This window comes from Saccopteryx bilineata, chromosome 1, assembly GCF_036850765.1.
Source record: "Saccopteryx bilineata isolate mSacBil1 chromosome 1, mSacBil1_pri_phased_curated, whole genome shotgun sequence".
Classification (NCBI taxonomy): Eukaryota; Metazoa; Chordata; class Mammalia; order Chiroptera; family Emballonuridae; genus Saccopteryx; species Saccopteryx bilineata.
The window spans coordinates 278,975,684-279,000,448 of record NC_089490.1 but is presented as its reverse complement, the minus strand read 5'-3'; the positions used below and the strand labels follow the sequence as shown (position 1 = coordinate 279,000,448).

At 47.8% G+C, this 24,765-nt stretch overlaps 1 protein-coding gene across 1 annotated transcript in view; it reads left to right on the top strand.

Moving 5' to 3' along the window:
* The window catches only part of DAP (death associated protein), a 53,706-nt gene extending 31,378 nt beyond the window's left edge, over positions 1–22,328 (top strand). The window contains exons 3-4 of the mRNA XM_066243655.1: positions 18,965–19,007; positions 20,358–22,328. Of these exons, the coding sequence (XP_066099752.1) occupies positions 18,965–19,007; positions 20,358–20,471 (157 nt within the window). The 3' untranslated portion in view covers positions 20,472–22,328. The remainder of the gene's footprint in view (positions 1–18,964; positions 19,008–20,357) is intronic.
* The last annotated feature ends 2,437 nt before the right edge of the window (positions 22,329–24,765 follow it).

The following is a 24,765-nucleotide window of genomic DNA, read 5'->3' as shown; positions in this document are numbered from 1 at the left end:
ACATGTCTAAATGTGTGTGTCAGTTTTGCTCTGATTTTCCATGATGTCAGATCACTTTTCCAGGGTCTGGATTCCGGCGTGATTCTCACACCTCTGAACGCCTCACATACCTCCCATGTGAAAAGCATGTGCGGATTAATGAAAGTGATTCAACAGCAAGTCTGCATGGCAATCAGTCCTAATTGCCCTTTTCATTTTCCAACATAAGGAAGGCAGAAGAGGCGATTTCCCCTCCCATCGAGAATGTGCCCCGCAGCACAGCCTTCAGACCTCTCTGTGCTTCCCCTACTCAGCCTGCACTAGGGACCTGCTGCCCAGCAGGGCTCCGCCCCTCCAGCACACCCACCGAGTCTGGCTGGAGGGACAGCGCCTGCGGGAGCTCGCCTCTCGGCCTCGCCTCACCTCTGCTGTGGGAACGAGTACAGAGGGCACAGAGGCGTGGGCAGAAAATCTAGGTTTCGGTCCCAGCGTTGTGACCTGCTGCTTGTGTGATCATGGGGAAAAAAATTCTTAGAGCCTGGGCTTCTTGGAATAAGGGGTAAAAATAACTCCTCACAGGGAGACAAGACACTGACTTTGTACACGGTACATACAGCCCAGAGCCTTTCCGTGGCTTTGGCTGCATACCCGCAACACCCTAAGCCTCAGTTTCCCTCTTGGAGATGAGGCAGTAATATCTTGTTCAGAGGGTTTAATGTGGTAAAGGCTGGTTAGGGCTTCTGCATGGTGCCAACCGGTAGCTGTGCCAGCTACAGCCTCTGGACTGAGTTATTTAAGATGGGCATGGGGAGCGGAAGGGGGGCAGTTTGTACAGGGAGTGTATGTGTATATGTGTGTGCACGTGCGCACAAATTTAAACTGTTTCCTTGTCTGTCTTAGTCACTTCAGCCTGGAGTAGTGATTTGTCCCTGGTTTGTTTCCAAGGATGGAGGTGACTGGACCCCGGAGGGGGCTACGGTGGGGGAGGGCTGCCCCTCCCCCGAGAGCATGCAGCCTTAGAGCACAGCCTTGTTCTCAGCCTTGACTGGCATGTCAGCCTCTCCTCGGAGTGGAAGACACACAGAGGGGCAACCTGGCCCGGGTTTGGGGTGAGTAGGTCTGGGATGTGCCTGAGATTGTGCATTTCTAACCAGTTCCCAGGTGAATTAAGGCCGCTGTGTAGGGACCACATGTTGAGCCATTGCCCTAAAGTCGACAAGAGAGACATTGATAAACTTTGTTTAAGACAGACAACCACTCTTCCCTTTTGAGGACCTCCTCTGGGACATGTTACAAGTAGCTAAATGTCAGCTTAGTTTACATTGCCCGCATTTTCAATGCCACTGCCAGACGTGGGAGCATTTCTAAAGCCTGCCTCCTGGCATGCTGGCCCTGTGAAGTACTCTCTGATAAGAAGTCCTGTGGTCAGAGAAGTTGGGCAAGCGTCCTCCTGTGGTCCCCTCTGGGGAGTTCCCAGTGCAGCCTGTGACCTGGCCAGGGAGGCCAAGCCTCCGAGAAAGCCACACAACCGCACATGACCCAGCGTTTGCCAAACCCATGCCAGCCCTCTGCACAGCACAGCACAGCACAGCAGGAAGCTCATGAGCACTCCTGGCGAGCAGGCGGCTGTGGCACCTCCAGGGCTGGGTATCTTTGGCGCTTGCTTCTTACCCCAGTCTTCTCTGGGAGTACAGTCTGTCTGGGTCGTGTGCCCTGAGCAATAGAGATACTGTCGTAGCCAGGCTGCTGTGGGATCTTGGGAAATTGGACTTTTTATTTGCTACCTGCTATCCCAAGTAGTTGGCCCAGCTTGTTAAAAGCGAGTATGCACATATTCTGAAGAGCAAACCTAAAAGCGCTTATAAAGTATAAACTCATGCAGTAGATCTTCAATTCGTTTTCATTCTAGCGAATGGTAGTGTGATACACTTTTTAAAATTACAAATTATAAAATATTTAGAAAGAAATGTGGTATTGTTACTTTCACGACCATACTGTAACTTACACTCATCTAATTAGTGTTGCCAGTAAAATTCCTCATAGAGGAGACACGATTTAATGCATAAGTAAAAATTATTTATAATAAACGTTACCAATTATTTGAGTAATATTTTCATTGTAGGGTGTTTTGGGTTTCTTCCCAAAAGCTTATTTTTTGAAGGTTTATAATATACTTTCTACCATATTTATGTTGCTTATTTTCTCTTTTCTCTGAATGGTCTTAAAATTCAAGTTAGTGAAATCTAGCTAAATAAGGTTTTAGTCCTTTGGAAAAATTATTCACCCAATAACAGACACAAGCCACCCTCCAGTGCCCTGCATGTCTGCTCAGAGGACATTCGACTGTGGTCAGAGCCTTGGCTGTTTTCTCCACACCCGTCCTATAACTGACCTGCAGTGTAGGAGTTTGCCTGCCTAACCCCGGGGTGACTTTCATGCCTTGTTTGTGATTACAGAGAGAAATGGGATCTCTGAAAAGTTTATTGTTTACTCTGTTTCCTCAGAGTTTAAACTGTTTTTCCAAACTGTATGTTGTGGTCCATAAAGTCAGTTCGGTGGGTAGAACCAGCAATTTTTTCTAATGGAATAGGATCAAGCAGAACGTATTACATACAGTGAGTCCCAGGGGTAAGAGTCGGAATTGTTTGTTCTCAGTGTGTCTGTGCATGCACTGAGTCATCAGGCGAAATGACCCAAGTTTTTATTGTGGGTCATGGTCAAAATGTGGGAAAGCCACTGGATAACAAATATTGTAAGCAGTTTCAGAGCACAGAAGAATTGCCAAATGAAGACTAAACATTTCCTCCTCAAAGTTAATATTTGGCCAGCCTGCCCCCAGGGCATGTCCGTGCTGTGGCAGTGCCCTTTGTAGTCTGCCCGCTTGCTGGAGTGGGTGGCAGCAGTGCTCCAGGTGGCATCACCCGTGGAATTCCTTTGCACTGTTAAAGGATGACCCAGCCCTTCCAGGTAGCGTCCAGCTCGGGACTAAATAAGAGGTGGTGCCCCTTGGAGGCAAGGATGGCACAAGGTAGCAATGGCACCAGACCGGTACAGTGCATGGAGAATTTACTCCGAAAAAGAATGGACTGTGAGTAGGGCTGGTGCCAACAGTGCAATATGCCACCAGCATTTCCCGCCACCCACTCTTTGCTCAGTGCCAGGTGCCATGTTGAGTATTTTGAATATTAAACTTGATATTGTTCAGATGCAACCCCGTGTGCCACTGTTTAGAAGACAGGAACCGCCCCATCCATTGACGTGTCCCCTGCCCATCCATCTGTGTGGTGCTCATCTGTTTCTGAAACTCCACCCGACAGGTGTCCATCTGTACTCAGCTAACTGCTCCTCTTCCAGAGCTCAGCCAAAGCCCCAGGGTCCTGCCAGTCCCCCTGCTGTGCTTGCACCTACAGTTCCCCATCCTTCCCCATGACAGCTCTTTCCCCAGATGTTGGCCTTCGATGACTTTCTCATTGCTTGTTTCACATTGGGCCCCAGTGGCCTCAGACACATGCAGATTGGTTGACTGACTCGAAGACAGACCCCTGGCTTCTCTTTAAACAATCCCCTCTGACTCCTCCATGTGGGTTTTGGAGTTAGCTGCCTTCTTTGCATCTTAGAGTTATGGGGATCCAGATGAAGAAAGGAGAAATCTCTTGGCCAAAGTTACATGGTTAGGGGAAGAGAGTTATGCATTGCACCTGAAGAAGAGCCAGAATAGTCTATGTGCATCAGGGTTCCCTGGCACACTGCGCTCTCCGCGGTCCGAGCCTTCCCTGCTCTCTCCATGCCTGTACTCTGACTGCAGTGCAGTGTTCACATGCACACACCTGTCAGCTTCGTAGGTGCAACTTAATGTATTAAATTCAGATAAGCATGTCATGACCTGGGTACTGTTTTTAAGTTATGAAAGTGTGTCTGATAAAAATACCCTCATATTTCATCTTATAGACTGTTACAAGAAATTCCTGCTAGTAAAATATTTCTCAACTATCCAGTTATTGATTCGTAAAATAAGTTAGTCTTAACAAGTCTGTCTATGTCTGATTTTCTTATAAACCAAACATTTGGATAAATTCACAAACATCTCGAGTCAATCTTGAGAATGGTGACAGAACCACGAACTGAATCTTAAAGGATAAGGGCAAAAGGGAGGGGGTGCCTTGTTAGGACCACTTTCAAGAGTCTGAATTAACACATTTATCAGGAAAAGCACCCATCAACCTCCTCTAATTCCTGGCAGTTCCTGGAAGCTACCAATAAGGGCTGGATTTCTTCACAGGACTCTTGCCACGGTTCCCTAGAAACCAGGCATGGTTCCACCAGGACAGGTGACCAGACTGAAGCCCTGGCTCAAAGGCAGCCCACCTGGTAAAGACATTGACTTCCTTCTTTATAAAGTGTGACATCTTTATAAAAAAAAAAAAAACCCAAGTCAAAGCAGAAGGGACCTTCATGTCCAGGCACGTCCTCTGGAGCGAGGAGAAGGCGAAGGCTATGCAGCCACCGAGCCCACTCTCAACACAGCTTCCCGTGCGTGGCCTCTCAGCTGGGCTCTCAGATCCCTGAAGGAGCCGGTCTTTAACTGAACCTTTCTTCTTCTCACCCATGGGCATCCCTGGTTCCCAGCTTTGGTCATCTGCAAGTGAGGATGAGGAAACACGCCTGTCTCCATTCACTTCTGCCTGTCACAAGCACCTATGAGCAAAAGTGAGGAACAGGGCTCTGTGATGAATGGCTGATGCCCGGGCCACATCTCACAAAGGACAGTGCTCCAAAAGCAGGGCAGTCACGTGTTTGGATGTAGGATTTACTTTTCCTTAGAAACAATATTAATGGTGCTTAGGTCCCTGTACTGTATCTTGATCCATGCAACAAAGTGTTGGACACCAAATGTGAATGCCTCGAGTACCTGTTAGCCATACCTCTCTCTTAATAGGGAGACAAACCATTCGCAAGTCTTCAAGATCAGTCTGGTTAACACTGGAGGAAGACCCCCTTTGCTTAGAACTCCATGCTCTCTCCCCGTGGCCCGCAGATCCGGCCCAGCCTGATTGGTAGGTAACAAATGAATACGTGTATCTCTGACCACTGCTTTGCAAGCCTGTGAGGCACTCTGTGTACAAGGAGTTACATGTGTTGCTAAGACATGAGCCCCAGTTACTCACCCGGGCTCATTCACTCCCTGCACAGACGGTGCTGATGGCATTTGCTGAGCCTCTCTGTGCACCAGACACTGCCAGGTGCCAGGGACACAATAGACTCCACCATTGTCCTTAATCTTGAAGGTGTGCAAGAGCCTACACTGAAGTGTGAGTAAGTGAGAAGTTCTCATGGGAACACAACTGGGAAAGAAGTCAGTTCAAGCCACAGGGTTCAGGAGAGCAGTGGAAAGAGAACACGTGAGTGCCCTCTGAGCTGGTGTTTACGGAGCGGCCAAGTTTAAGGCCGCACCAGCTGCTATGCAAGATGGAACTCCGACGAGCCCCAGGAATATTGAGGATTATCCTAGAATTCTGTGTCCTAGCTTGGAATGACTGTATGATGCATTTAAACTATTGAGAATGAAAGGAGGCACTATTAGTAATTACACAGGGACCGAGACCTGAACACAGACGGTTCCCAAGGAGTCAGGAGTCAGGGACACATGACCATCCCAGGGTAACTGAGTCAGAGAAGAGGCAGCAGGGGTGGCTGCGTCCCCCCACCCCAGAAAAGGCTAGGAAGACAAATACAGTGCCATCTGCCATTGCAACGACTTTTAAAGACTTTAGGGCAGAAAATGTTTGTACTTAGTCACTGATACTCGTTTTAGGACTCCGTCACAACCCTGTTACTGAACCATAGAAATGCTGGGGGGGGGGGGTGTCTTTATATTCAAATCAGCACCTTTTTGAGGCAAATTCTGAAGAAAAGCAACAAATTGCATCTTGAGCTTAAGAACTCTTTGGGGTCCTTCATACATTACAGAAGTTCTTTTAAGGCAGTGTTCCCATTCCACCTCTGCCTGCCTCTCTGGAACAAGCTGCACAGATGCAAAAGATTTTTATCTAGGTGCTCCGCTCATGTATCTCGAATGAATACCGCTCTCTTGGTTTCCAAGGGTAGAACCCTAGCAAAGGGGGACCACGCATCCACATGCCCCAGCAGACTCCCTGCCCCGCCCCTTTCCAGGTTTCCTCCTGGTGTCCTTTCCTTAGGGTCCTTCCCTCTGGTCTCCAGTGTGACAGCTCAGACATCAGCTGCTTTAACCCAGGGGATGGGACAGTGTAAGCACAGGAAATTGACACCTACTCCTCAGAGTAGGGGCCACACGGTGTGCATTTTCTGGAATAGTTCTAGTTTCAAATATTCTCTTCCCTTGCCCACACAAGGACTTCTGTTTTGCAAGCAATGTGTTCTGTTCTGGATAACAACAACATGCAGAACAATAGGGCTCTCTTATCTATAGCATGTGGCCCAGAGAAGGAAAGGTGCTGGGTCCATTAGTGAGGATGTCAAGTCCTTCTGGAGTCCCGAACCTCCCTGCGGAGCCTAGCGCCCTCGTGCACGTAGGCTTCAGGGAGGCATTCCCTTCTGCGTTGGTCACACTGGGTCTCCGATACCCAGCCCTGTGGCTGGCACCCATGGTTGCTCGGTAAATATTTTTTCACCACACAAGCACAGGCACAGTGTTGATGTGCAGGGATCCACATGTGGACGTGCATGCCCCAGGCATTCGTGCAGCCCTGGATCTCAGCTGTGCCAGGCCAAGCTCCCCAACAGATAGAATCAACCCTTCAACCAGGATTCTTTCTTCTTCCCAATCTAACAGAACTTCGATCCCTGCAGGGCCAGCAGGTGTGAGCAGGAATGCCAACCTTAGCTGGCATTCTAAGTTGTTTACCTGTGTGGTGGTGCCTCCCTGCTGTCATTTACCCCGGAGGTGTTCCTACTGCCCTGAGGTGTGGCCACGATGTTCTTACACTTCCCACCACGCTCAGGATAGATGGGCCTTAGCCGCCGACCTACTTGCTCACCCACAATAGAAGAAGGGAGGCTCTCGTGTGGAGATTCATTCACACATGCCATCACAAAGTGAGAATTACAAAATACCAGTTTTCCTTTTATTTTTTTCAACATCAAGTTTATATTTAGCCCTGTCACCCCTCAAAGCATGTCGTGTCCAGCCCCCTGAGAGATCAGCCCAGGAGCTCCAGAGAGGTGATTAGCTCATCATCTCTGATAAGGACACTGAGGTTCAGAGTCCAACTCCAGTGCGCATGGCCACTGGTCCTCAGAATGCATGTTTTGTCTGTGGCCCCATGAAACGGCCTCTCTGCCATTGATATGTCTGCCTGGCTTTTTAAAACCAGATTATCTGTTATTAAAAGCAGATTATCTGGCTGTCCCCACAGCAAGCAAAGGGCTCTAAGGAAGCAGACACCCAAGGGGACATGTGGCAGGAAAGAGTGGTAAGGAGAGGGCGTGGCGTCTAGAGCAGCCGGGTTGGGTGTTGGCGTCAGCCCTTGCTCCTCTGTGCCAAGGTCAGAGAGGGCCTTGGGTTCTCCACGCAATGTCCAGAGCAGTCCTGGGCGGGTGCGCATTCCTGACAGAGCACCCTCCCATTGGCAGTCCTTCCTGCTGACAAGGACACGCTCGGTTTCCTTGTGGCTGCCGCAAACACTGGCCATATTGAAACAGAGATAGTTTATTTCTGCTTTCCATTATAGTTTCTGATAACCTTCCTTGGCCTCTGGGACCAGCTTGCTTCCCCCAGTCTCTAACCCAGAACCCTGTATAGTGGGTGACTCCCAGGTGCTTATTTATGTACAGGAGGAAGTAGGTAACAGTGACGAGAAGTGGAGACAAGTGTCCTTACAGCCACAGAATAGGCAGAACACATGAGGCCCTCCAGATGTAACTAAATGCTTCCTAATGTTGAGCCATGCCTGCCACTTAATAGCTATCACTATATGGTAAATAAATGAAACCAACTAATATATAACCCTGGTGCCCTGAGTATAAATGTACCCAAAAGTAACCTGGTCACTGGAGAAGACTGTCGCATCTAACCATGCAATAGTCATGAAGTCTTGCATGAAGACTATAATCAGTGTTCAGAGAGCCCGTCTATAGACTATCCTGCCGTGTTCCCATGCTATTCGAATATTCTGAAGTGCTTGTTCTAAATATGTGGGTGGGATGGGGGCTCTTGGGTTGAACAGAAGTCATCCTGCTTCACTAGCTGGTTTAAAAAGTAAGCAGAATTGGCAGTGGGTTTAGTTTTCTACATACTTGACTTGGCTTCTCTTCTTCTGTTAATTCCCAAAAAGGCGTGAGGGCCTGTGGTGATCGGAGGAGGGTCCACAGAGCCAGGCAGCAGCTGAATTAACAAATCTGGAGACCACTGAGGAGGACAGCTTGCTGGGTCTGCCTGGCTGTCTGAGGAGGGACTGTGGCTGTCAGCTCACCACATCCCTCCCTGCCATGAGTTGGGAGGGTGGATTAAGAATACAATTACTGGTGAATCCAGCAATAGAGAAATCCAGAAGCTCTTGTCAATCATTTCAAGTACTTGAGTTGAACCTAAGCTGTGTTTAGTCCTCACAGGACTTTTGACTTTTGCTAGATGCAAGGCTCCCTAAGAGAGACCCTGCAGCAAGTCCTCGAGAACAAATTAAATCTGGCGCCTCTCCTCTTCTGTTGCTGGGTTCTCCGCAAACCCATCCAAGGACATTTGGTCCCGTTTAAGGTCAGCTACCTGGACTTCCAGAGATAGAAGTGGGCCCAGACCAGATAAGTTTTTGGTGTCTGTAATTTGATTTGGTATCAGCATGTACTTCTTTGTGATAGGAATTCTATTAGCAGTTCTCGTCAGATTTTTTTTCTACTTACACAATCATTTTTCTTTTTTAAAGCTGTAATACATGTCCTCTAGAAAATACGTACGTACTTTGTGCTTTGAACCATGGACACCCTTCTCCCAAAAATCATCCCATTGTAAGACAGGATCCTTGACCCTGAAGACGGCCAACTAGCTCTGGTTTCACAACATAGATAATAAATACTATGCTTTTCTAGCACCTGGCTGATCAGCACTAACTATTCACTGGCACTTTCTTATAATTGAAACTCAAAAGGAAGAAGCTAAAACAAATGTGTTCAGAATCAAAGATGGGATACTTTTAAATATAAATGTTACTTAATGAAATGAAGCAACATTTAGGATTTCTAATACATACATGATAGTTACACAGATTGTCTGATAATTACACACAGTGTTATCCTGCTCTGTGGGAGAACGGAGGGTTTCCCTGCTGTAAGGAGCTGCCAGTGAACAGGCGTTTCCTAGGCGGAACCTGGGTGCCTCTGTGTGTCACCCAGTACTGCCTGATGACCCTGTGCAGAGCTGGCCCCCCTACTGCCAGCGGCTTCCAACAGGGTAGCTCTGTTGCTGAGCAGCAGGCAGGATGATTTTGTTTTTGTTTTTGTTCCAGCATCTTCTGCATTGCCATATGGTAAAACACACACTTAATTTTTTTTTTTAATTCAAAGCTTAGCCCTTACCTGTAATGATAATCTACATTCTTTCTAAGAGGTTCTTTTCTGGAATAATTAGCTACATAAAGGAAGTCGTTGATTTCCTTGCCCTACACAGTTTGCTGGGAGTGGGGTGGACACAGGTTCAAATCCTTGGCACTGGGTCGCCCTTTTTTCTCTGCAGTGCCTGTGACCCCTGCCCCACGGTGCCATGTGGTGTCAGAGCAGGAATGACGGCAGAAGGTAGACACCCTCGGAGAAGCTCTCAAAGCCCTAGGATTCTTTAGTCTTTTTTTTAAAAAAGAAAAGAATTCTTAAATTATACTTTAGAAGACAAAATAGCAACTTCTGCACTGTGCTCCCATAGGCAGTTCAGTAGTTAGTACAACTAAATGTGACTTTGTCAGTGGAGGGAGTATTCTAAGCACACTGCATACTATTTAGTTTCAGTAAACTCCCAACTGTGCTATGAAATAGAAATTGTTCCCATTTTACAGATGGACACTGAGGCTTGGTGAGGCCACTCGTCCAAACTGAGATTTGAACCCAGAGTCATTTGTCTCCAAAGCTCAGTGCTCAGAAGATCCGTTACATGGCTGTCCTCTGTGCAGCAGAATGAGGTACCTTCTCCACACCGTGCAGGTGCCCAGCTCACTGCGCACCGGCTGGGAGGATGGCCTGGGGTTTCTCATCGGGTACGGTGACCACTCTGCACTGTGATGAATGTAGATACTCTCCTTGGCCCAGAACAATTCCTATGTGTTATATCCTTACGGTGCAAGCCAAGTAATTAGAATACTTGCTGTATTTATCTTCTTTGCACCCAGGAAAGGAGGGCAACCCAGTAAGGACAAAGGAAAGAAGAAGCAGGGACAAGCCATAAATCACGTGATGAGATCTTCCCTGGAGTAGACGGGAGCAAGCATAGAGTCGCCTCTGGAGATGTGTCTAGGAGGAAGAAGATGCCCAGGCCCTGGTAGAGTAGGCAGCAGCTCTCACCCCCGTTCCAAGCGTCTGTGGAACTCCTCGTTACCGTAGGAGCCACGCTCAGCCTCCCTGCACATCCAGTGCTTGGGCAACAGCCTTCTCTACCTAAACAAGCAGGGGAGTGAAGTGTTGACATCTGAATCAGCAGTAGTCTGATCCCTGGGGGCGGAATGCCATCTAGAGAACAGTCTTTTTAGAAGTCCCAAAGTAGAGCATCCTATCACATGGAGCCCTAGAGCCCCACTCATCTTTGGAACACTCTCTGAACAGCCTGCACTAAGGTGTCCCAACGTCACGGCGCCCTCGGAGCAGTAGGTCTGAACGAGGGCGCAGAGACAGCCGTTGCTGACCCTGAACGACCAAGGTTCAGTCCTCTTGGTACCAGACCAGTGTGAGCACGAGCTCAGATGTTCTCCCCCAGAAGAGCACCTCTGTTTGTGCCCTCTAAAAATATATATTATAAACTCTGTGTACCAACTCTAGAAGGAATTGGGGTCCCAGTGATCTTTTCTCGGATTTAGAATGTAAGGCACTCAAGTTGTGTTTTCTTTACCTTTAGTCAGAATCACTTGGCACTTACATATTTCTTAGAGAAAAGGTCACATGCTGTCCTAAGGTGCCAAGAGCCCCTGTCCACAGAGGACATCAGCTCTCAGTGGTGCGCAGCATGGCCGAGCTGGGCAAAGCCTGGCAGCCTGCGAGCCACCAGCTAAAAGGACCGGCAGCGCCATCTTGTGGGAAAACTCTTAGCTTCTGAAATCCGCTGAGGAAGAGAAACAACCTTGACAATCAGAGGTTGAAGGATGACATTGCAAAGAAGTGTCTGGATGCAGTCAAGTGAGATGTTCCCCTCTGGTCACCAGCCACACTAATTACTATTTTGGTGTCTAGAAAATGAATAACCCAACTAAATGAACACCAAGCCAGAAAGCTATTTCAAGAACTAAAATGGCTAGAAAGGATCTGTTTTTCATCTACTTACTAGAAAATGTATTTAAAATCACCCCGGGAGGGAAAATATTTTTCTGTGAATTCCGTGAAAACACAAAGCCACAGGTTTAGAGCCAAGTCGGAAAACTAGTAGGAGAATGCTTCTGGGTCGCCATGAGGGTCCCGTCCTTTCACAGGGAGGGTTGGCAAGAGGACAGCTCTTCCCAGGCATTCGTTGTGTGAGCATGGCCACGCCCCAGGTCATCACCCCCATCATTGTCAGAGAAAAGACTCCTCGAGACCTCACTGGCTTTGTGGCAACAGAAGCAAATTAAATCACGCCCCTTCCTTTCATGCCTGTGCCCCAGCCTTGTGTCCCTCTCCCTGTCACACTGTGTGTACACGTGTGTGTACATGCACACACACGGCTCTCAGCTTAAACGTCACCTTTCCGGGGTCCACGTTGACTCCTCTCTATGTGGTAAGCCCCCAAGTATGTTTTAGCAGAGAGCCCTGCTTGTTCCTTTCTGGCACCAATCCCCATTTAAAATTTTACACCTCGACACCCTGACCCTCACCCTGACGTGAGCTCACTGAGGGCGACATCTCTGCTGCTCCTCTCTGGCTACAGGAGGGGCTCGGTCAGCAACGTCCAGCCCTGCGGCACAGGAAAGCCCTTCACTGTCAGCCCATGGGGGGGGGGGTGCACTGTGTTTCCATTGGTGGGACTGGATTTGGGGGAATGGGCGCGCTTCCATCCCCTTGTGGCCATGTGGACTGGGAGCGGCGCGGTGCCCCTAGTGAGCAGACAGCAGGTTATGGGGGTGCTTCTCTCATTGGGCGTCAGGAGAAACAGGCCTCTTCTCACAGAACTGTGAGCTGCTGGGTAGAAAATGAAATCCAGACTCTGACCCAGCTCCCTGGGCCTGGGTGTATATGTGAGAGCTACTCCGTGACTCACAGGCACTTGGACTTTTAGGGAGATTTTTAGGGGAAAGTCCCTTTCTGAGCACTTACGTGCTTTCTTACCAGGAGGAGAGGCAGTGTCACCTGATGACCACCTCTCAGGTCCCGATGTAGCCTTTCCTGGATGACTCAGTGCTACTGGTGACCGCATGGGAGGAAGCTGGACTAACCAAGGTCAATAGACAGCTCAGAGCCAGCAGGGAACGTCGCATTGCTGGGGCCCTGCACTGACAACCCGGACCCTGAAGTCTTAGGACACACACACAAAATGTCAAGTACTATAATCTCAGTAATCTTCCTATTGATTACATGTTGGACTGGTAGTGTTTTAGATATACTGAGTTGAATGAAATATATTGACATGTATTTCAATAATTGCTGTTTTAGAGTTCAGGGGAGTTTTATAAATATAAATATAAATTCTGGTGCCACCCTCTTCTCCACCCCAGGTTCCTGGGGCTGAACCCCAGTTTCCCAGCCCCAGTCCCAAACACTTATCTTTAACAATAAAGTTCTTTATTTTGGGGATATATATATATATATATATATATATATATATATAAATTCTGTTTCTCAGCCCTGAGCCTTCCATTTAAAGATGAGCTTGTCAAACTGGTCCCGAGGACATCTGCGTCCCCAAGGGTCACGCACTCACGAAGCATTTTCTGGTATTTTAATCCTACCTATCTGGGATGCCATAGTAAGGCGTAAACTTTATCCATCAAGGAAATTTGTAAAATAAGTAATAGGAAACTTTTGTTCAGGACAGATAGCCCCGGGAAGACTTTGACGTGGCCCTTCACAGGTGAGCTCTGGAAACTTACCTGCATCAAACCCCCTGGGCTGCTCAGGCCAGCTGTGATGAAGCTGCAGTTCCCGCTGACGTCTACCAGTTGTTACTCGAGCTCTGATCCCCAGTAACTCCACCTCACTTGTAGTTCCTTTCATTTTAAATGAGTGTGGTTTTTAAAAACTGGAGAGGCCTGAGGATGTGGGGAGGGCAGGAGTGATATTTTCCACTGCCTCTGCTTCCCGAGAGAAGGCAATGTTGCATCTCCAAAACAACAGCTGTCAGGATGATGTTCATCAGATTAAATAAACCCTCAAAGCCGCGATCACAGTCTCTAGAATCTTGGAAATGTAGGTTATGCTTTGCATGGAACCGTAATGGAATTTAAAAGACGCATGTTTTTGCAAACACACACTCTTCACCGGGGTTTCTCGTTTGTGAACTTTGGTTTTAAGTTGCCATAGTTCAAGGAGTTTAGAAAGAGTTGTTACTGTATAAATGTAATAAACAAACATTTGCCAATTTGCGATGCTATTAATTACAGATGGAAACAGGCAGTGAGCTCAGGGCCCTTTGGCCAAGCCTGACGGCAGCCTGTGTGGCAGCAGACGCTTCGCCAGAGGACCAGCCGTGTGAAACGGGTCGCTGTGGGTACCACACAAGGGGCCAGCCTCCTGTCTTTCACAGGTGGCTGCCCTACGTCCTTACCATCCATTGATTATGGTCTTTTCAGTTTTAGAAGAGAGAAGACTTTCTATTTCTTTTTTTTTTTTTTTTTTTTTTTTTTTTTTTTTTTTGGTGGGTGGTGCTTTGCATTATAAAGACCTTGAATGAATGATCAATATAGATTGATATTCATTATTTCTTGATGCAAAGAAGCTTATTCTTCAAATTACTTGCTAAATCAAGACCTCAGTGAAATACCTCTTCACACACATTAGGGTGACTATTATCCAAAACAACAAACAAACAATAACAAGTGTTGGTGAGGATGTGAGACATTGGAACTCTTGTGCGTTGCTGAAATGGTGGAACTGCCATGGAAATCAGTATGGCAGCTCCTCAGATTAAACACAGAATTAACACGTTGCCCAGAAAATCCCATTCTGAGAGTCCATATGGAAGAATTGAAAGCAGGGTCTCAAACAGATACTGGTATATTCATGTTCGTAGCATCATTAGTCACAATAGTCCAAAAAGCGGAAACAAGTCAAGTACCCATGAACAGATAAATGGATAAACAAAACGTGGTCTATTCATACAATGCAATATTACTCAGCCTTTAAAAAGAACAAAGAAATTCTAACATATGCTACAACCTGGATGAACCTTGAAGACATTATGCTCCGTGAAATAAGCCAGACGCAAAAGGACAACCATTGTATGATTCCACTTACGTGAGGAACTAGACTCGTTGAATTCTCGGCACAGAAAGCAGAACAGTAGTTACCAGGGTTTAAGGGAAGAGAGAATGAGGAGTCACTCTTTACTAGATAGAGTTTCTGTTAAGGATGATGAAAAGTTCTGGAAATGGCCTATGGTGATGACTGTATAACAGTGTGAATGTACTCCATGGCACTGAGTTGTACAATTAAAAATGACTTAAAAGGCAAGTACCTACCATATGATTTCATTTATAAGTGGAATCTAATGAACAAAATAAACTAACAAACAAAATAGAAACAGACTCATCGACACCGAGAACAGACTGACAGCTGTCAGAGGGGAGGGGGTCTGAGTCTGGGTGAAAAGGGGAAGGGATTGAGCAAAGGAAAAAACTCAAAGGGACAGACAACAGTGTGATGATTAACAGAGGGGAGAAGGTGGGGGAGGTCAGGGAGGGTGATGGAGGGATAAATAGTGATGGGAGAAGACTTGGGGTGATGAACGCAGTGCAATGTACAGGTGATGTATTATAGAACTGTGCACCTGAAAACTATACTTTCATTAACCAATGTCACCCCAATAAATTCAATTTTTAAAATGGCTTAAGAGGTAAATTTATTTTTAAAAACGTTAATGAGTTGCTGAGCTAGCTGGGGTTTTGAAGCCAACTTGGAAGGGAGGAGAGACTTGCACTCTGTAGGAAGGTCGTTTACCAGAGCTAACACAGGCTGGGTCGCCCTGCCTGGTAAGACTTCGCATGCACAGCACAATTCTTTGATGTTTAAACAAAAAACAAAAAAACACTGTACTCTTGCAGCAAGAACCTCTCCCTCACATGCTGGATCTCTTGGTTTTTTCCTCGACTCTGAGTTCAGCAGGCTTTGCTCTGATACACTGTCCCTTGATGAGCAGAACCAAAAGAGCCCTCTAAACCAGGGATCCCCAAACTACGGCCGGTGGGCTGCATGCAGCCCCTGAGGCCATTTATCCGGCCCCCGCTGCACTTCCAGAAGGGGCACCTCTTTCATTGGTGGTCAGCAAAGCGCGGCATCACTCACCTACAGTACTACTTCCGGTGACGTGGGATGCACGCGTCACGGTCCGGAAGCACGTCATATCACTTGTTACGGCTAGCAGTGACAAATATGGAACTGGACATTGACCATCTCATTAGCCAAAAGCAGGCCCATAGTTCCCGTTGAAATACTGGTCAGTTTGTTTATTTAAATTCACTTGTTCTTTATTTTAAATATTGTATTTGTTCCCGTTTTGTTTTTTTACTTTAAAATAAGATATGTGCAGTGTGCATAGGGATTTGTTCATAGTTTTTTTATAGTCCAGCCCTCCAACGGTCTGAGGGACAGTGAACTGGCCCCCTGTGTAAAAAGTTTGGGGACCCGTGCTCTAAACTCAACAAGATGAGTCGGGGGGGTGTCTGTAAGATGGGGTTAGCGAGGAGAATCATCTTCATGCGCACGTGGACCCTTAGGTCTGACTCCCTGTAGGGAGTGAGCTGGGTCTTGGGGAGGGGGGGTCTCCTTTAGCCCCAGAGTCCAGAGTGTCCATAGCCATTCAGCAGTCATGCTGTGACAGTCTCGTTTGAGGGGAGATGTTAAAGTGGGTGCCAGGAAAATAAAAACTATCCCCGCTACTGGGCATCAGACAGTAGAAGTGAGGCTACAGCTTCCACTTGTATTTTCTGATGTTTGGGCTGGAGCACGGTCACTATGCCTCTTATAACCATTCACATGCGCATTTCCCAAAATGTACTCAAGTCAAGACCTAGAATCCACCTTTGTCATGTTTAACTCAGGAGACAGCCAGGGCCAGAGTGTGAAGGGTCACCTGTGTGGCACAGTGGGGCCAGGGAGGCCAGCAGGTGGAAGTGTGGGACCCTGTGATGAGGCTCTGAGTTTCAGAGACCCTTTCTCCACACACACGGGAACGGGTGCCGAACACAGACCACTGGAGTGACCACTGCAGGCGGACATCTGCCTGCTACAGCCAGCTCCTCAAAGCATAATCCACTGATTCAGTTAGTCTTTTTTATTTTTTACTGCTGCTGCTGCAGCTTTTTTCTTCATTTCTTTTTTTTTTTTTATTTAGAAATTAAATTTAATGGGGTGACATTGATCAATAAGAGTACATAGGTTTCAGGTAAACATCTCTGTAGCATTTGAACTGTTGGTTGCATTGTGTACCCATCACCCAAAGTCAAATCATTTTCCATCATCCTATATTTGCCCCTCTTTTTCTATAGTTCAGTTCTGTTCAGAAATATTACTATGTGTAATACATATAGTAACATAGAATTAAAAGGGATTTTAACTTTTTTTTTTTGCTTGTCTGCTTTTTAACAAAGTATTGAATGTACATATGTGTAGAAAGAGGATATATGTATTTATGTATGTATGTATGTATGTGGATATATGCATATGTATAAAGTGATACAAGCTTCCTCGCCACCCTTTGGAGCTCACTGTGGTAGAGGAGCTAATCTCCTTAATTGTGTATCTCTTCTGACTAGATTCACTCTCTGTGGGTGACTTTCTCATCAGATTCTTTCTGGGGGGTTGCGGTGAGGGACAGAGGGAGTATTTCTGCCTCTGCCTTCAGAGCCTTGATCTCGGTTCTAAAGCCAGTGAAAAGTAGAAATGATGGAAGCAGCCATGTGCCGGTCAGGCCTTGTGGGAAGGTGATGCTGTATAATTAGTTATCAAAACAAAACTTTCAGGCTCCTCCTAGATTTTTAAAGGAACATTCAACAGTTAAGAAACGTTTATGCTACCGTTTCCATATTTCTTTCCAAAACACCTATGAAATGTGAGAATCGGAGCATAGCTCCCTCACCTGGGACGTGAGCCCGTGGCCACGAAGGCCCTGGTGGACCCCCTGTGGGTGGCACGGAGCAGTCACAAGGCCTCACACGCTACAGAGGGGTGTACACTCGAGCTAAGCTCACTCTTCTCTGCTCGGCTATTGATCCTGTGGCCAAATCATATTTGTGAAAAAGGGGGGGAAAGTCCAAGTCAGTTAACCCCATAACAAAAGCTAAATAAAACCAGTCATGTGGGGATATTTCTGTGCTGCTCAGTAAAACCTGAAGTCTCTTAATCTCATGGAGTAACAGAAATTACTTGGGGGAATTTAGGGTGTTTGTGCTAAACTCTTTGGGTTTTAAACAGCGAACTTTCTGAACACAGGTCTTTTGCCTACAGCACCGCAAAGATGCAAAATGAGCAACAAGCAGTTTCCTTCAAAGGACCCAGCAGCAGAGCTGGTGGGAGGCAAGCCAGGCAGCGCATGGATGGATTCCGCTGTCTGCCCAGCAAATCCAGCCTTGAACCAATCTGTCCACCTTCTCGAGCTGCCCCTTCACACCCTCCCTGCTGGACTGGCCTTGCAGGCAGCACTTATCACCCCCAGGTCTCCGTGCCTTGCTCAGGCCATCTGTGCGCACCTGTGCGCCACCTGGAGCTGTGCTCCGGTATCTTAGAACTCTGACGTGTGCAGCCATGTAAAACTGCGTAGAAGAGCATGTAATCATACGGAAGTTTGCTCACTGTATCCTAAGTACAGAAAGTATGACTCTTTTTACAAGAAAAAAAACAAACAAAAGAAATTTAGTAAGAAAACAAGTGTCTACTTATCCATATAGGTAGACTGGAAGGATAGCCACTTGTTAGCAGCAATTATCTGCATGTGGCGTGATCACAGGTGATCCTAACATGTTCTGGTTTGTCTGCTTCTCAACAATGTACATGTATTATTTCAGTCCTGTAACCCACCCCCTCAGTTTTGGTGACACTAGGCGAGCTCAGTATGATATAAGATGTTAAAAATGACAATGCTTCAGAAGGACCTTACATTTCTACTCCTTGGGGTCCCACGGAAGCCAGGAGCTTTGCATTAATTCAGGGATCGCACCGTTAGAAGCCGCTGGGGGCCATGGCTCCAGGAGGACTGTGGAAGGGATCCCTCAGCCAACAGGACAAGGAGCTTCTTAGTTAGGGTCTCCACATTCGTCCGGTGGGACCCTGCTTTCCTGCTTCAAGAAGCACCTGCGTCTTCCTGAAACCAAAACCACCGAGCTTGCCCATAGTTACAAATTGAGGACAAACCAAAGAACAAAAACAAAAAGAAAGTGCTTTCCAGCAACTTCCCTGCTGTTTGCTACAATCTGTTTCCTGCCTCGCCCTTTACCTGACCTCGCCTCAGCCACCTGAGCCCAGCAGCCAGGTGGTGGTCGAAGGGAATAATACAGAGGAAGAGGTCTGCCTCCTGCTCCCTCCTCAGCCATTGCTTGTTACCTTCCCCTAAAACTAGCCTCACCCACCTTCTCGACCCCTGCCACGGCCCCCTTTTGTGATGTTCTGCTAAATCGTCTTTTCCCTTCTTGTCTTGCAGTCCGCCTAAACCCACCGTGTTCATCTCCGGAGTTATCGCCCGGGTAAGAGCCTTCATCAAACGGGGCCTCAGCATGTGATCCTTCAGTTCCTTCTGTCTTCTGTCGGGTCCAGCGGGGCTTTGTTGTCTCCTGTCCATGGAGCGCAGGGCGTGGGTGGGAGCCGCTGCCGCTCCTCCCTCCGCTGTCTCCCTCCCCTTGAGACTCATTCAGGGGTCACAGTACCACCGGTCATACACTTCTGGGGGACCTGTGAGCTGAGAGTGCTTTTACATTTTTAAATGGTTGGAAAAAATCGAAATAAGAATTGCGTCTTGATGTGTGAAAATGATACGCAATTCGGAGGTCGGTGCCTGTGGCTCGTTTCCATGGCACAGCCACGCCCATCGTATACGCGTTATCTGTGGCTGCTTTCCTGCCTCAGCAGCCACAGTTCAGTTCAGACAGCGAGTCTGACCCACAAAGCCTAAAATATTTACTATCTGACATATTACGGAAAATGCTCGCCAGCCCCGGGACTAAGCTCATGGGTTTCAGTCATACCCTTTACATTTCAAGGGCCACTCTTCCTGGGAGACCCAGCATTTTGTAACCACAGACCTCCCACTGGCCAGCTCCCGTGTTGAGGAGGACACAACTCCATCCACAGATCTGTGGCTCACAGTACATCTGAGCACTTAGCACATGATGTATAAAGACCATGCCATTGCTGGGGACAGCTCACCACAGCCGCCCAGAGATGCTGGGACAGGCAAGTGGCACACCTACTGCATGTGAGAAAATGGCGACACAAGTTTGAGGTCAACCATGGCAAGTTGGCTTAGCCAGAGCAGTGTGGCTCCAGCCTGCCCGCCCCAGCCCCCATCACAGGCACTGTTGGCACGAGGACGTGCTTCCTCCCTGAAAACAGCCAAGTGCCTTCTCCGAGACCCAGCACACTGAGTCAGGTACCATCTCACAGTCTGCAGCCCTGCCCCGTGCTTCCTCCACAGCTCTCAGCTGTGGCGGCAAATCTGAATTGAAGACCCTGGTTTTGCTTCTGTCCGGCCCCCAGTTCAAAAGATGACAGGAACAGTTCTAGCAGGAGAAAGACACTGAAACACATTTAGTTCGCAGTGAGTCGCATGGTGACCTGACCTCATGGCGTGGGGGCAGAGACAGCAAGCATTCTCACCTTCTGGGTGGTATGTGGGCCTCCTTGCCTCCTCAGCTCCCCAGAGAGCTTCAGGACCCTCATAGCCCCAGGAGACAGGCTCCTATCTGTCCACTGGTCCCCATCCCATCATTCGTGATGCAGGCACATGGTGGGTGCAGGGTTGGGGCTTTGCTCCTGCAAGAACCCAGCTAGCTCTTCAGTGTTGATGAACTTATGTTCTCCTTCTGTGTCTCTGACAGGGCGACAAAGATTTCCCCCCTGCGGCCGCCCAGGTGGCTCACCAGAAGCCCCATGCCTCCATAGACAAGCATTCTTCCCCGAGAACTCAGCACATCCAGCAGCCCCGCAAGTGACCGGCAAGGACCCAGCTCCCTCCCCGGCCACGCCTGGTGTCCCAACATTGTTGTTTTCCCTGCCAAGAGGACAAAAATGGCATTTCCTTCAAAACGCTTTTCTGTTGGGAAATCTAAGGCAAAGCAAAGCACCCTCCCTTTGCCTTACATTTCCGTATCAAAAGCTAGAAACAGACCTCTTGTTTCCAAGAGCCCTGGTTGGTGTCTGAGGGTCCTTGTGCCATTTAGCAGAACTTGCCGAGCCTGAGCAAAGTGAAGTTGTTCAGTTTAGCTTCAGTTCTGTTTCAGCCATTGACTAAAATTGCTGCCTGTGGTCTTGAAAACAAGAGGCACAAATTTGGGAAGATTGGGTTAAGAGCATGGGGAAAGCTCAATCATTTCATGCTTTTCAGTATGAGGACAGTGAAGTATTAACACCTAAGGGGACAAAGACATGAGGGTGTTAACTGTGGGTGCACGCTTCAGAAAGGCAGAGAGCAAAGACATAAAACAGACCACAGCAACCCTGAATGTCACTTCCTGTGTGACAAGGGATCCCGGTGCAGAGCGACACTAGCCAGCCACAGGAGAACCAAAGAGAAGCTTGTGTCTCTGAAATGGCTCATTTATTTCAGGAGTCCTCTTGCTGGAAAAGGAGAATGTAAGCAGTTTGCCCAAAGGTGGTGCTTCTGGGTTGAGCTCTCCATGTAGGTCCCAAGTCCAGCGCTGCCTCGCCATCGAGACAGGCTTCTCCAGAGAAATCAAGGTGAACGTGCATCTTTCAGCACTCCCCTCCAGAACTGATTTTGAGTTCTGGAAGTGATCACTGACCAGGTGGGGGAACAGACGTGTAGCTAATTCTGGAGCACTACAGCAAGAGCATAGACTGCACAGAAAGAATTGAGTGCACAGAGAAGCAGATGAAATCCCGCCCTTTGTCTCCCTAGGAAAACATGGGAACACCACATTCCATTTGAGCTAGAAAAAACCTGTTTGTCAATCAGTCCAACTGTCCAGAATTCCTTCGGCCTAAGTGCATGGTTGCTTGGGCCCACGTTCGCTTGGGCCCGTCAGATGGTCCCACTCTCTGCACGTGTTTTCTGCCCAGAGCCGCCCTAGACTGCTCTCTGGCTCACAGCTGTGGAGTGCCCTGCTTTTCTGAAAAGCCGAAGGGCTCCTTCTCTCAGATGTTCAGATCTTCAGAGCAGATGCTTTGAGAGGAGGTATGGCCCCACCTGCCCCGCTGGCCAATGGGCATTTGCTGCAGGCCAGCAGTGTGCTGGGAGCAGCGTGCTCAACACCAGCCTCTCAGATGCTGTTATCAAATCCGCAGCTGCCGAAGCCAGACCCACCTCTCAGCCTTCCCCAGGGGAGAAGCACTGCATTCTGAAGGCAATGGTTGGTTTCCTATCCCATTGACTTGCGAAAGCTGTAGCCTAACCTTCAAGGTTGGCGTCACATCTCATGTTTCTTAATCTCTGAGATGTTGTTACACACTGAGTCAGGTTTTGGAAATGCAGGCTTGGTGGGCAGCACTGTCGTGAGGCAGGCACATCAAGTAAGCAAGCAGCTCTCCCTCATCCCCCGGCATCTGGAGCCGGCATCTCAAAACGGACACTGAGAGTAGGCAGCGCTCGGCCAGGCCGTGCCGACCACTGCACCCTGCGCCACAGAAGTTCAGACACGTCGTTGATACTAGGTTTTGCAGGCGGGAGCACCGTGCTGTTTCCCAAGGTGCATACTTCATGCACTTTTAGCTGCATCTGGCATGTATCTGGGCTCTGGGTCGTTGAAAGCAACATTGTTTCCTGAATTAGTTTATCAATTGTTAACTTCAAGAATAATACTGATTATAATAAAGCCCCTGCATTTCTTCTTGTGGTTTGTTTTTTCTTATACATCAGAGATTTTTATTTTACATTTTACTGGAGTTGCCAGATGGTTCCTATAGAAATACAAAGTCATGCATGATGGATATTTTCACAAATTTGTTTCCCACACACAAAGTCGCACGCACTATTGGACACGTGGCACCTCGAGTCTAAGCATCTACTTTCAAATGTCCTAAAATGGAAAAGCTTAAGGCAGTTGATTAAAACGTCTTACGTGGGCCAGCAGCCGGGCCTCTGCTAGAAGCCCTCTGGGAACAGACTTAGGAAGGAATTATTAGCAGGAAGCTCAGAGATAGCTGTGAGCAGCTTTAGACAAAATACCTTTCTCCAAAGGTCTCCTGTGACTTTATAAGTAGAGGACAGAAACAATCACAACTACTCAACCTCAAGATCCAGAATCAGATGACAGATCTGTGGTGGGAGGGACCCCTGAGGTTTTCTCCTGCAGTGCCTCACGGTCAGGTGAGGGCCGGGGCTGGGTTGCCATCTGGCGTGCTGACTCACGGAAGAGCAGAACCGTCTTGCTGTCCCTCCTTGGGCCGAGTTCTTTCACAAGCTGGGTGTGGATGCCTGTGCGTGTGTGTGTCGGGAGCAAACCTGTGGGATGGGACAGGCCCACCACTGGACCGAGAACCAGCCACAGAGACGCAGCACTGAGGCACCTTGAGAGAGGGCAAGGCTGCCAGAGGGTCTGGGTGGGGAGGGGAGACCTTGCCAGTCCCAGCAGGTTCTTAATTATTTTTAAAACATCTGCCACCTTCCTCCGTGCCTGTGGTGTGCACTGCTGCCCTGCAGCTTTCCCCAGCTTCACAGCCGCGGTGCTGCTCCCATGCTTCCTCGGCAAACCCAAAGTAAACGCCTTTCCACCAGGACCTGCATCCTGCTGGCCTCCGCAGTATAAAAACTAAAACCAACAGGCAAACACAAAACAGGCATTGCCTTGCTCTCCCAGAGGGTCTACAGCCATTGCTCGTGAAACGCAGAGCAGGTGAGTGGGTGGTGACGGTTAACAGGGAAACTTTGTACTTGGCATTTCCACTGTGATTGTATTAGCCAGGGTTCTCCAAGAAAGAGAACCAGTAGAATGTGGATAGCAGGTATGTAGATAGATAGATGATGGATGGATTGATGGATAGTGTTAAAGAATTGTCTTACGTGATTATGGAAGCCGGCAAGTCCACAAGGGTGGGCCAGCAAGCTGAAGACCTAGAAAAGAGCCAGTGTTGCAGTTCAAATCCAAAGACATCTGTTGGCAGCATTCCCTTCTGACTCAAGAATAGGCATGAGGGGAGGTCAGTCTTTGCTCTATTAAAGACCAGCAGCTGATTTGATGAGCTCCATCCACATTATAGAGGGCACTGTACTTCATGCACAGTCCATTGGCTTAAATATAAATGTCAACCAAAAAGACCCTCACAGAAACAAATATCTGGGCACCATGTCCTAGCCAAGTTGACACATGAAATGAACCTTGACCACACAAGTTCATTAGAGTGCATTTTTCTTGAGACCCTCAGAGCATCTGGGATCAGTTTTTACTCTGACTACGCGAAATCATCAGCACGTCTCACAACATTTCGTCTAATATTTAACCTCTTCCAAACAGACTCTAAAATTTAATTAAGGGTATTTATAACAAGAAAGTAAATTTTTCTCATCCTCCCCTTTAATCCTAAATATTATTATAAATCCAACTGCCACGCTTTTAAAAAAAATCCAATTTGTTAACGGGAGAAGACCCAATTTGATATGGTATAATCTGGGGGATTTGGAACTCTACCCAGAAGCCCGAATGAGCTTTTTCGATTCTGTTTCAGATTGTCATTCTGTGCTGCCAAGGGTCACCTAAAAAGTCCAACTTCTTGTAGCACAAAGGTTCAGTTTCTGTACAAAGTGCCAGAACCACTTGTACCATTCTTTAAATAGGGATGGTTTGAGAACATAGAATGTGCTCAGAGTTCTAATGATGGCCTTCATTATTTCTAGAGCAGTGCTTTCCCCCTGGGGCGATGTCACCCCAGAGGACATTTGGTGATATCTGGAGACATCTTTGGTTGTCACAACTGAGGATTGGGGAAGGATGCTAATGGGAAGCCTCTGGTGGGCAGAGGCCAAGGATGCTGCTAAAGATCTTACAACCCACAGGACAGCCCCCACACAGAATTATCCAGACTAAGAAGTTGGCAGTGCCAATGCTCAGAGACCCTAATGATCCTGTTCTAGACGTCCATAATTTATAATAATGCAACTAAACGATTAAAAGCCAATTCCCCTTGTGCTGGAATCCTCAAAAATATGTATGTATTTTGGTGGCCAGGATGCTGGAGTGGCAGCAGCGAAGAATCTAAAGCTGTGTCTGCTTCTCCGTCCCTGGAGCAGAAACTAGCAAATTGCCATGATGCAGATTTGCTCCTGGACGCAGC